The 13,762-nt window shown below is 41.2% G+C and overlaps 1 protein-coding gene across 9 annotated transcripts in view; it reads left to right on the plus strand.

Moving 5' to 3' along the window:
- Window positions 1-13,762, plus strand: part of SVIL (supervillin) — a 240,088-nt gene that overhangs the window by 148,722 nt on the left and 77,604 nt on the right. For all 9 annotated transcript variants that reach the window (XM_082618197.1, XM_082618199.1, XM_082618201.1 and 6 more), the window contains exons 6-8: window positions 2,038-2,095; window positions 2,210-2,361; window positions 5,248-5,923. In XM_082618197.1, the coding sequence (XP_082474323.1) occupies window positions 2,088-2,095; window positions 2,210-2,361; window positions 5,248-5,923 (836 nt within the window). In that variant the 5' untranslated portion in view covers window positions 2,038-2,087. The remainder of the gene's footprint in view (window positions 1-2,037; window positions 2,096-2,209; window positions 2,362-5,247; window positions 5,924-13,762) is intronic.

Below are 13,762 nucleotides of genomic sequence, written 5' to 3' on the forward strand. Positions count from 1 at the left end.
GGGCGACAGCATGGTCGGGTTCGGTTGAGGACCCTCTTGCTGGTTGCAGACTGCCAGCTTCTCATGGCATCCTCACATGGTGATGGGGCTTGGGAGCTCTGTTGGCCTCTTTATGAGGGCATCGGTCCCATTCATGAGGGCATCGGTCCCATTCATGAGGGTGGAGCCTAATCACCTCCCTAAGGCCCCACCTCCTGATACCTTCACTCTGGGGGTTAGGATTTCAACATATGAATTTGGGGGGCAGGACGCACACACATTCAGACCATAGTCTGCCTGGTGGAAATCATTTAGGAGAAAAGGCAACATGCCACTGTACTACTCAGACCCTATTCGTATACTCCATTTCTCAGTTACGGGTTGAGGGCATGGGTTTAAGACAGACTTCTTGGAGTCCTTGGAATTTGGTTTCAATCGCTTCTGGAGCAGTTTTATGAAAGATACAGCTCCATTCTCTGCTTTGGGGTTTAAGTAATTCATTGATACTCCTCCTTGAAAATATTTTCAAAATATGTGCTACCAGCCATGAAAGTTTCATCACCATTGTCTCACTAGAGCTCATTTGTTACCTGGGACACTGCTCTAAGCCACACTTCCTCCAAAGACAGGAGGTACCACGGTCACCAAACCCTTGCCTTCTACACTGGAACGCGAGAAGCCAGATGCCCACCCCCAGCTGCTCTGGTGCCTGCGAAGGCCACTGGACAGAGAGACTTGTGAAGCCAACTGTCTTTTGAAAACAGTCAATCCAGGTGGCTGTCATTTAAAAATAAATTAATAAATAGAAAGATGGCTGGTATCTCTGAACACAATCAAAGGACAGTATAAAAGTCGTGTGTGCACGCACATGTGCGGTTTTGACTCACTCCTAAAAATAACCACTTAGGGACTTCCCTGGCGGCCCAGTGGTTAGGACTCTCACTGCCGTGGATTGGGTTCAGTCCCTGGTCGGGGAACTGAGATCCCACAAGCCGCGCGGCAGAGCCAAAAATAAAAATAACCACTTAAAAAATCAAATGGAAATTGAAGCAGCTGAAATTAAATTCCGTGCATTCATACCCTATCCTGTGAGTTTCTGCTTTGACTCAGCCTTGCCAATGTTTCGTGGGCCCCGGGGCTGTCACAGCTCTGTGTTCCTAGGACCTCAGTGGGAGCTGGTTCAGATGAGCCCTTAAGAATTCACGTGATTGAGGAGGAGACGAGGAGAGAGACCTCGATTCTCTGCCAAGTTTGGCCATTTCTCCAGAGAAACCATTGTTTGGCCTCTCAGTGCAATATCCTTGTGGCCAGTGTCACGGGAGACCCTCGCAACATCAGCAGAATGCTCGTCTGATCTCCCAGCGTTGCCGGAAGGGTAGGGGTCATTACATTTTCCATCGTCCACCTGAATTACAGCCAGGACGCAAATGTTAACATTTCCTCCCAGGGAAAGCCTGTAAGGGGAGGCATAGGAACTGGGTTAATCTAAACTGTAGTTGATCAAGGTGTGCAGTCACGCACCGTTAGAAACCCCACCAGGTAGTTACAGACCTTTACAGGTCAGCGATGGGTGACATAGGAGGGGTGTGAGCTCCTGACCGGTGGGGCTTGCTGGTGGTACACGGGGGTTCATAGTACTTTAGTCTCTACTTTGGCACGTTTGCAGTTTTGCATGATGGAAAGCTTGAAATATTGTGCTAAACCTGATAAAACTAAAACACAGATGGTGAGATTTGTACTGGCTAGAGAGAGAGATTCAGGGTTAGGCTTCCTCTGGCTCCCCTGGATGAAATAGAACTCACTCTTACTACTCCATGGTTTTACTTCTTAGACCAGCCTGTGACGTGTGTGTGTGTGTGTGTACACGTACTCATCTGGCATCTGCCTCCCCACAGTCTGCAGGAACTGTGTCCGTCTTGTGTATCACTGTTGCATGAGAGCCATGAACAGAAATACGAGTTCCATAAATAGATGTTGCAAGAATGAATGAATGAATAAAATGAATGCATGGCGACTAAATACTGGACTACCTTTTTCTTCTTTTTTGTCTTATTTTAGTTGCAGAATTAAGAAAACTCTTTGAACCAAAGACGAAAGAATTTTCAGACATGAAAAGGTAAGATGTTCGTTGTGCATAATTAGGAAATAGAAGAGTTTGCAAAGCAGTGTCCAGTGTTGCCTGAGAACTGATGTCCGTGGCTCACCACGCCTTTGCTGGTGTCTTGCACAGAAAAGAAAGAATTGCCAGGCGCCTAGAAGGAATTGAAACCGACACGCAGCCCATCCTCTTGCAGAGCTGCACGGGCTTAGTGAGTCATCATCTGCTGGAGGAGGACCTGCCCAGATACACACGTGCCACAGACCCAGCCAGTCCTCACATCGGTGAGCTTGTGGCCCGGTGGCCCGTCATCAGCCTTTTCTATCCAGCACTCCTGGAAAATGAGATGTTCCAGGAGTGTGAATTGTGTAGATGTAATGTGTATTAAATCTGTGTGTTTGTTCAAACCAGCAGCAACACCTGTGTCAGCTCTGCCACACCTCCCAGGTGTGGTCCTCCAGTGTCACAGCAGTGAGAAATGACCCCCCAGTTGGGTAACTAATGACCAGTCATTTGTCTCCCACACCTCCACCCCCCGACCCCAGACCATCCCAGGGCAGGAACTGTGTCTCTCTCGCCACCCCCTCAGGGCCCCAGCTGTCAGAGACCCTCAGGTTTGTTTGGAAAAGGGCTGAGTAAGACAGGCATCTCTTATAATAGGTGTAAATAAAATGCCCAGATGCCCAGCACAGGACAGCGTTGCTCTCGGCAGGGAGCATGGAAGAGCAAAGCTGGACCTCGAATGACTGGGGCCTTTACTCTATGTGTTTATGCAACAAACATCCTATTTAAGTTGTTTTAATAGGTGTAATTAATTTTAAATGCATCGTGTTTTTATTTCATATTAAACAGCATGTCAAGCATGACTTAGCTTTTCCTTGGTTACTCAGATGTTGGTGTAGCATCAGGTAGTCCACGTGACCTTGGGAGAGGGCGACGCACTTGGAGCTGCCCTCCCCGCCCTCCCCATCCCCGGCTCTGCGGCTCTGCGCTGCTGCTCTTATATCCAGTGTTTTCTGATTCCTTCCTCAGAGAGAGAGGCTGGTCTCCCTTCGTGATGTGATAAGTTTGCCTGTCTCTACAGTTTCTGGTTTTCTGTGGTCAGAAAACTAGAGAACTAAGATTCTTTTTTACGTACGTGAAGAAGCAAGAGTAGACAGAGTACCAAGATATATGGCCAGAAAGAAACCCCAGTGATATAAACTGTGCATCCACGTAGTATATGATCACTGAAGCATCACGTTAGTGAGAAAAGGAAGAATTAGTTAATAAACCGGTAATGGGAAAAATGGGATAGCAGGGGGGAGGGACTATGCCCCCTCCTCACTTCCTACCCAAAACAAAAATAAGGTGCAATTAATCACATGATTAATTTTAAGAGAATAATTAAAAACAGGAGAACAAAGGTGAATATTTAGTTCCAGCTGAATGGAAAAGGACTTTCAAAACACTGAAACAGCTGTAGAAATCACCAATGACCAGGTCAATTGACTTGACTACATAGTAATTAACATCTGTGCTTCAAAGAAGATCTTTGACTTCACAAAAAATTAAGGACGTTTAAAAATATCCATGAAGAAGATAAAGAGTTCATATTCCTATAAAATTTTACACAAAACACTAAAAATGACACTATGAATCAAAAGAATATAGAGCAGTAAGCTTGACCAGATGTTCCAGAGAAGAAAAAGATAATGATACAAGTGGCTACTAAATAATTGAAAAATGCATGCATCTTCTTTTTCTAGTAATCAAAGGCAATTTTTAATTTAATTAAAAAAAATTTTTTTGGAGAAACATGACATCATGATAAGCATTTTAAAAAATGTGGATTTATATAAATCCAAAATAGAGGTATAAAGATGAAGTAGAACAGATACAGATAGATAATAAATTGTTATGTGATTATTTGATAGTCTCATGTATAGTTTTATATATTATGTATGTGCTTTCTTTCTTAAATTTTTTTATTGAAGTATAGTTGATTTAAAATGTTGTGTTAATTTCTGCTGTACAGCAAAGTGATTCAGTTATACATATGTATACATTCTTTTTCATATTCTCAAAGGCGAGTTTTAAAATTAACACTCAGTATTAGTGAGAGAGCATACATTGCAGGTTCCAGTGTAAATCGATTCAGGCTTTACAGAAATTAATTTGACAGTTTAGCACGTGTCTTAAAATGATGTACCTACTGATAAAGGAATTCCACTTTTATGCAACTATCTTTTGTAATAGTAATCAGAAAATAAGATGGATTAAAAGTTAGAGTCAACTTAAGTGCCCAGAAATATGAAAATGGTTAAATTGATTCTGGAATGCCTATAGTGTGAAATATTATGAAGCCTTAAAATAAAATGATGTCTTCAAAATAAGATTTCCACACTTAGAAAAATGTTTTATGTAGGACATTAAGGTTACATAAAATGAGTTATTTTATATAGAAAAAAAATCACTTATATAAAAAGAAGAAATCACTTATATAAAAGACTAGAAAGAGTATATAGAAAAGTTTAGCAAATTATCCATTTATTTATTACTGATTATTATATGTTAGTGATTATTGGTGATTTGGAGATTAACCTTCCTGTGTTTTCACTGTAGACCTTTTCTACATCAAGCATGCAGAGTATAATTGGAAAAAGCCACTTCTGTTTAAAAAAAAAAAAAAAAAAACGAAAAACACAGCCACACCTGGCGGATGTTGACATGGGCCATTATGGTTATGGTTACTATCGGATCCTGTGTGGTTTCCCATGAAACCACTATCCATCACTCATCAAATTACAGCAGTTCGAATATCTGTTATCTTTTCTAGAGGAGTCTGAACTCGTCCTCTGGCCTCACACATGAAATATTAAACTCAAAAGCAGAAAAGTAAATAAGGGGAAATAGGCACTGAACTAGAGTGAGGACTGTCGGGACTGAGCTTTAGCTGAGGCCATGCTTGACGCAGCTTATGCAGCCCATAGAACATCACAGCCTTTATGTATTTCACTGCAGACCTTAAACTTCTTCAACATCCCAGGTAAATCATTTTAGGCAGCTACACGTAAGTGAGAAATTGGACCTTTGCAGCCTGGGCACTTGGAACGTATTGTGTACAGAACAGAGTAGAATAACCACATTTTATGATTTGCTTGAAATCTGTGTGTGTGACCTTCTTGTAGGCCAATCAAATGAAGAGGAAGAAACTTTGGATTCTTCCTTAGAAAAGCAGACTCGATCCAAACACTGCACAGAATCCTTGGGCATCCATGGTGACTCCCCCTACGGTTCCAGCATCATGGACACACAGAGCCTAGAGTCCAAAGCCGAAAGGATCGCCAGGTACAAAGCAGAGAGGAGACGGCAGCTGGCAGAGAAGTATGGGCTCACCCTGGACCCGGAAGCCGACGCCGAATCTCCATCTCGATACAGCAAGTCCAGGAAGGACCCTGAGACTGCTGAGAAAAGGGGAGGAAAAAGTGACCGCTCTGCTGAGTCCAGCAAAGATTCGGGCGCTTCCTACCTCAGGACCGAGATCCCGGGGCTCAGGAGCTGCATGGCTGGGTCCAAGGACCATGCCCTCCACCGGCGCGATGGTGTTTCCGACACAGAGGTGCTGCTCAACGTAGAAAACCAAAGACGAGGTCAAGAGCCCAGTGCCACCGGGCCAGCCCAAGACCTGCCCCCCACGGGGGAGGGATCCGCATCCTTCCCGTTCTCTGGGCGAGACTGCACCCTCGGTGAAGTGCCAAGGTCCCCAAAGCCAATGCACAGCCTGCCCGGCCCATCACCCGGGCAGCCTGCCTCTCCGAGCCACTCCACAGGTGACCTGCCGCTCCCCACCGAGGCTCGAGCCAGGTAAGCGATGACCTGCGGATACCTGCGTCCCCTCTGCCACCTCTGTGTCTGGGATCTGGGGGTCCTCAGTGCTCTGCGGAAGTCTGGGCTCACTGCAGAAATAATGCGATTTATGGTTTTTTAATTTCCGCAGTCTCAACACAGGTTCTACGGAAGCAGAAAGCTTCCTGGTCTTTTTTATTTATATAATTCTTGGTGTGTTCTTTTTTAAAAGAATAAATTGAACAGGTATCATGGGGACACACTTTGAGGACCTTTTTTTTTTTAACATCTTTATTGGAGTATAATTGCTTTACATTGTTGTGTTAGTTGCTGCTGTATAACAAAGTGAATCAGCTTTACGTATACATATATCCCCATATATCTTCCCTCTTGCATCTCCCTCGTGAGCCTCCCTATCCCACCCCTCTAGGTGGTCACAAAGCACCGAGCTGATCTCCCTGTGCTATGTGGCTGCTTCCCACTAGCTATCTAGTTTACATTTGGTACTGTATACATGTCCATGCCACTCTCTCACTTCGTCCCAGCTTACCCTTCCCCCTCCCCGTGTCCTCAAGTCCATTCTCTACATCGTACGTTCCTATGATCATTTTCTTAACTGTTTTGGGTTTTTTATTGTAGGTCTTTTCCTTCTCTTGTGTTTCCTGCCTAGAGAAGTTCCTTTGGCATTTGTTGTAAAGCTGGTTTGGTGGTGCTGAATTCTCTTAGCTTTTGCTTTTCTGTAAAGGTTTTAATTTCTCCATCAAATCTGAATGAGATCCTTGCTGGGTAGAGTAATCTTGGTTGCAGGTTTTTCTCCTTCATCACTTTAAATATGTCCTGCCACTCCCTTCTGGCTTGCAGAGTTTCTGTTGAAAGATCAGCTGTTAACCTTATGGGGATTCCCTTGTACGTTATTTGTTGTTTTTGCCTTGCTGCTTTTAATATTTTTTCTTTGTATTTAATTTTGGTAGTTTGATTAATATGTGTCTTGGCGTGTTTCTCCTTGGATTTATTCTGTATGGGACTCTCTGCACTTCCTGGACTTGATTAACTATTTCCTTTCCCATATTAGGGAAGTTTTCAACTATAATCTCTTCAAATATTTTCTCAGTCCCTTTCTTTTTCTCTTCTTCTTCTGGAACCCCTATAATTCGAATGTTGGTGCATTTAATGTTGTCCCAGAGGTCTCTGAGACTGTCCTCAGTTCTTTTCATTCTTTTTTCTTTCTTCTGCTCTGCAGTAGTTATTTCCACTATTTTATCTTCCAGGTCACTTATCCGTTCTTCTGCCTCAGTTATTCTGCTATTGATCCCTTCTAGAGTATTTCTAATTTCATTTATTGTGTTGTCCATCATTGTTTGTTTGCTCTTTAGTTCTTCTAGGTCCTTGTTAAATGTTTCTTGCATTTTCTCTATTCTGTTTCCAAGATTTTGGATCATCTTTACTATCATTATTCTGAATTCTTTTTCAGGGAGACTGCCTATTTCCTCTTCATTTGTTTGGTCTGGTGGGTTTTCATCTTGCTCCTTCTCCTGCTGTGTGTTTTTCCGTCTTCTCATTTTGCTTAACTTACTGTGTTTGGGGTCTCCTTTTCACAGGCTGTAGGTTCGTAGTTCCCGTTGTTTTTAGTGTCTGCCCCCAGTGGGTAAGATTGGTTCAGAGTGTGTGTAGGCTTCCTGGTGGAGGGGACTAGTCCCTGTGTTCTGGTGGATGAGGCTGGATCTTGTCTTTATGGTGGGCAGGTCCACATCCCGTGGTGTGTTTTGGGGTGTCTGTGAACTTAGTATGATTTTAGGCAGCCTCTCTGCTAATGGGTGGGGTTGTGTTCCTGTCTTGCTAGTTGTTTGGCATGGGGTGTCCAGCACTGGAGCTTGCTGGCCGTTGGGTGGAGCTGGGTCTTAGCATTGAGATGGAGATCTCTAGGAGAGCTCTCACCAATTGATATTACATGGGACTGGGAGGTCTCTGGTGGTCCAGTGTCCTGAACTCGGGTGTCCCACCTCAGAGGCTCAGGCCTGACACCCGGCCGGAGCACCAAGACCCTGTCAGCCACACGGCCAGGTACGTGGGGAGTTTCTTGCCTTTTGGGAAGCGTGAGGTCTTCTGCCTGCATTCAGTAGGTGTTCTGTCGGAGTTGTTCTACATGTAGATGTATTTTTGATGTATTTGTGGGGAGGAAGGTGATGGCCACGTCTTACTCCTCCACCATCTTGAAGGTCCTCCTCATGACCTTTCTTCTTACTGTGTTTCTCGCTCACCTTTAACAACTGTGTTTTTCTTTTTTTCTCTGTGGTCATGCCCAAGGCTTCGGTGTGATTGTTTTTGTTGCAGTCATTTAAAGACACAAAGCAGAAGGACACCACTAACCAATTTCCACTGGGTCTCAGTTCAGGGTATGAAGTGTGACTGTAATATATGCTGAATATAACTGTAGCATATGTTTTATAAGTATATTGGCACGCTAAGAAAACAGCTGTGTATACGAGCACCTCCTTGAAAAGATCAGCCAGTAGGAGAAATCGCTGTGTCATAGGGTCAACCTATGGAAAATCAGAAAAGGAATAAAATCAAAAAGTCAGATGCCAGAGAGGATATGTGTTTCTTTCTCAATTTAAATATCTAAATTTAAGTTCAGTTTAGATATTTAAATCTAATAAGTGTGATGACCAATTAAAATGCAATCTACTTAAACATCCTACATAACGGTTTGGGGTAATTGTCTAGACAGACTCCGACGTGTATTTTTGCAGTTCAAACAAGCATTAGCTTTGCAGGTGAATTGAGGAAGGATGAGAACCCGAGATAAAGCAAACTTATTCTGGAAGAAAAAAAAGGATGTTGGAAAATACTCCTGTTTATTCCACATTGGGGAGCAGTAAATATGGTCATCTTCATATGGCAGTTATGTATCTAAAGCAGCTTATTTTAGTTATTGAAGTATATTGACCTCAAGACCTGTCACCACTTGCTTGATCATCTATACTAGAATATTTAGGGATATTAGTTTCTAAGAGAATTCAATAGTATGGATCCTGACTGTATTTTGAGGGCCTTTGTTCAGGCTTTGAACTTAACTGCTTAAAATTTAGCGACCTATTGTCTCGTACTATGAAAGGTAAGTCTGTTGTTTGGGAAGTTTGCTTTTCATAGTAGAAGCAGTGTTTTGGGGTTAGTTACCCTCTATCAAAGCAAACTCTTCATGGGCTGTGTGAGCAGGACAAACAAACTTAACATCGCAGTTTGGTTACATGGGTTAAAAAATAATAAGGAATCTAATTTCTGAGTGCCATCTCATGAAAACTGTTTATTATCATGGTGTCTAGGTTAACCATCTAGATCACATATAGTAGATGAGATTTTGAAGCAGTTGTAATAATAATTAAAACCATGTTGAGTATTCCAGGTAAAATGACAGGATTCTTAATAGTTCTCTGTGAGTTAAAATCTCAATATTCAAAAATATATATCACTTAAGATCTTAAGAGCCCACTTCCTTCTAGATTATTTGAAGAGGCATGTTACCTGGAAATTTTCGTAAGCCTTAGCCTGACAGCACCTCACTTTCATGGAAGAAAGGCTTAAAAGTATTGAGAAATTGTAAAGGAGTTCACAAGGAAGCACGTGCCTTATTTTTTTTGAAGCCACTCAAGGCATACAATTCTATGACTTACAGGCAAAGAAACACAAATCATTTCATACATATAAGGAAAATACCTCAGATGTATTTACATTAAAAAAGGATGGAAAATAATGTGTGACAGGTATGATGTTAAAATAGCATTGGGTTTATTTGGCAATGATTCTATTTATTCACCTTTTAAAGACGGATTTAAATGGATTAACGTTCTGCTAGTTGTCCTTTCTCCAGAGCCAGGAAATTCAGGTGTCAGAAGGTCATTGTTGTCTCACTTCCATTTGGGGAGAAGAAGGACAAAAATACTTTGTGAACTAAAACAGTAACCAAAGAACCCTCGGTGACCCAGTAACCATAAGTGAAAATAAGATGGTGTCTGACCTAGAAATATGTGACAGAGATGTTTAGAAGGTTAAGGAATGACCAAAAATAATTATCTACAAATAACAAAACAATTGAATACCATACTTAATCATGGATTTGTCCTATCACTGAAAGGGAATATTTTTCTCACTGCTGTATTTTACTCTTTCATCACCTAGCTCTACCAGGATTTGGAACTATTCATCTCTGAATTAAGTCATTCCCATTCCATCGTTTCATTTTGTGCTCACAAGAAAGAGGCTGTTTTTGTTTCATTAATTAAATAGGAATACATCACTCATGAATTATAACATCAAAAGACTGCCCGTGGTGTCCTAAATTTCAAATGTGAGCCAGATATCGAATGCATAGTTTTTGTATATTCTCATATATACTAACGCAGAAATATATGTACACACAGAATAATCATTAGTTCTTACACTGTACTATACTGTTTTTAAGCATTATAAGCTCAGTAACAATCTCTAGGGCAATATTTAGCTGAGTAGTAAGTTTATTTAAGAATTATCTAATGTTCAGTTTATATGATAAAGAACATATGTATGTGTATGTGTGTATGTTAATGTGTGTATGTGTGTATGTTAATATATGTGTGTGTATGTATGTTAGTCACAGGGTCTTCAGTTCAGAAACCCTGTTAGTTTCCCAGGAAGTCAGGTGAAAACATTGTTCTGTAGCAAACTAAGAATGTACATAGTAACAGAGCAGTATATATATACCACATCATATGTGTGTGTGTGTGTGTGTGTGTATGCTATATTATATCAGTAATAGAGCATAAAACACCTCCCAGCTGCCATTCCCCAAATCCTGTAAGTCTGGGATTTCAGGAACTATGTTTTCTGAAGAGGTGGTGTGACTGATATGAACCATTCTTTGTTACTTCAGCCACTGTGGATTTTAGAATAAAATTCAAAGGGATCGGGGGCCTATGAATTATTACTCAAAATTTTAAAAATCTGAGCTCTATTAGAAATCCTAAATTCAAAGCTCTTGTTGAATTTGCTCCTTGGCATATCTCTTAATATTAAAAGCAATAAGATGTACCATCTCGGTTACTTCTGTGCGTGAAGGGACTCATTCACTACCCTGAGTCCCACAGCTGCTGTTCTCCTGAGCATCTATACTTCCCTACATGACTGGAAAGAAGAGAATCACACTTAATTTCCTAGTGGAAACCTGCTCTGGAACACCCTTGTTTTTGTTTGTTTGTTTATTACTCTACTGGGATCCCCATCACACCTTCTCCCACGTAGCAAACTGTATCATTCGTGGCCAGAAAATGATGATGGGGGTTTCATGCAGAGCTGATGCTGACATTTGACCGGGGGCAGCCGCCATTGGTGATTGATGGTTTAGACTGGGCTTCCCTGGCAATGGAGCATTGGCCAGGAAGGTAGGCCAGGGTATCCTCCAGAATGATCTGTTTCTGCAACACTGTGACCTGCAGACTCTGGCCAACTAGGAAGGAAACAGGATTATGCTGCAGTCTTTCTTTCTTTCTTTCTTTCTTTCTTTCTCCCTTCCTTCCTTCCTTTCTTTCTTCCTTTCTTTCTTTCTTTCTAATTCAAAAAACTTTTTTTGTTGTGTTTTCTTTTGTTTTTAATTTTATTGAAGTTTAGTTGACTTGCAAAGTTGTGTTAATTTCTGCTATACAGGAAAGTTATACATTCAGTTATATATATATTCAGTTATATATATACATATATTCAGTTATTCAGTTATACATGTATATATTCTTTTTCATATTCTTTTCATTGTGGTTTATCACAGGATATTGAATATAGTTCCCTGTGCTCTACAGGAGGACCTTGTGGTTTATCCATCATATACATAATAGTTTGCATCTGCTCATCCCAAATTCCCAGTCCATTCCTCTCCTTCCCCACCTCCCCTTTGGCTACCACAAGTCTGATCTGTATGTCTGTAGGTCATTTTCTGTTGTGTAGATATCTTCATTTGTGTCATATTTTAGATTCCACATATAAGTGATGTCATGTGATATTTGTCTTTCTCTTTCTGACTTCACTTAGTATGATAATTTCTCGGACCATCCACGTTGCTGCAAATGGCATTGTTTCATACTTTTTCAAGGCTGAGTAATATTCCTCTGTGTGTGTGTGTGTACACACATATATCCCACCTCTTCTTCATCCACTCCTCTGTCGATGGACACAGGTTGCTTCCATGTCTTGGCTGTTGTGAATAGTGCTGCTGTGAATGCAGGGGCGCACGTATCTTTTTGAATTAGAGTTTTTATCCTTTATTTCTGATTGTTTGGACATCTCCCAGTGAGAGGTTTGCATCTAAAAACCATCTCCAGAGCCTGAAGCTCATTGTGTTGGTTAATTAGAGAGATGCTGAGGAAGGCGACTGCCTCTGGACCATCTGTGTTCCTGGGTCAGCTCCTGTCTCTAGCAGGGCAGGATGGTTCCTAACAGAGACTCTACATCGGGGCAGAATGTCATAAGAACAGAGATCTCCGAGGATCTACTCTCTAAAGAGACCGCTGGGTACTTTTCACGTGTCTGTTTTTGGATCAACACAGGATCGCTTTCACCTTTCAGTCCCTGTATCCCCAAACATCAATCCTTGCCCTGTTCTTCTAGCTTTGGGCTATTTTTATGGTTAACTCATTGCCATTTTTTTCCATTTTATTCTATTTTCACTGGCAAGTATCCATTTCTGTCCATTGAATGAAATAAGACTGTGTCACACCAAACACTAGCTGGTATGTCCTAAAAATGCAAAAGTCTGCCAGATTTTAAAACGTAAAATTTTGCCTGTGTGCTTGTGCCTTTGCACATTCATAATATTCATTCATAATATGTATGAATATTAGCATACATATTCACTGCTAATAAATACAAAGAAATCATTAGCAGTTTTTCCAAACAAACAACTTTCAGCAAATAAATTTTTAATTTTAATGAGATGCCGAAGTTAATAACTGTTCTTCCTAAGCTGAATCATGTTTTATAATTAGGAGCTGTTATATAATTAGAGCTGGACACCCACAGGGTGAAACTAATTTTACTGTGCTGGATTTGACTTCATTTTGGTGGCAGCAAGCACTTTTTTGTCTGTTAACTCTTAGGGGTTATTGGGAGTTAAAGCATGTCATCATATTGTATACTTAGGGATACAAACTCAGAGCAACTCCTGTCTTTGACAACTTTGGGTGAATTCTTATTTCTTGGTGATACAATTCTCAGCCAGACAGTTGCCACATCATTAAAAAGTTCTGTTACACTCAAGGTCACCATCTCATCCACAGTAATCCTATAGCCCTGTCCCGAGAGGTAACCTCTGCCCTATGGAGAGCTGGCTCACCCCAGGACCCCACAAAATAGATATTCTATGATAAAGAATTTTAAACTCTTAGAACCGGAAGTAACCCGGGAGATTATTTAGTTTAAAAATCTATTTTATACATGAAAAAACTCTGAAGATTGAAGAACTTAAGGAACTGGATTCAGACCATATAGCTGAGTCCAGGATCCGATCACTCAAGGTCTCCGAATCCATCAGAGTTCTTTCCATGACACGCTGCTCTTGTTATTAATGTCAGTTCTATTTTCCATCATAGTGGAAAAGAGGGTTTGCTGGTTTTGCCCTTTGAAGGTTAGAAACTTTAGGAAAGAAGGTCAGGGATATTATAGAAACCATTTATGTGGATTTGCATAAGGTATTTAAAAGCCTCATCCTCATAAACAAAATGAAAACATATAGTCTGGGGGGACTCAAACTCAATAGATATCTGTCCATCCACCCAGACCTCAGAAGTCTTGATTTATGGGTTAATTTCAGCTCTGAAGTAGTTTAAGAAAACTGTCTTG

This window comes from Mesoplodon mirus, assembly GCF_964341445.2.
Source record: "Mesoplodon mirus genome assembly, chromosome: 4".
Lineage (NCBI taxonomy): Eukaryota > Metazoa > Chordata > Mammalia > Artiodactyla > Ziphiidae > Mesoplodon > Mesoplodon mirus.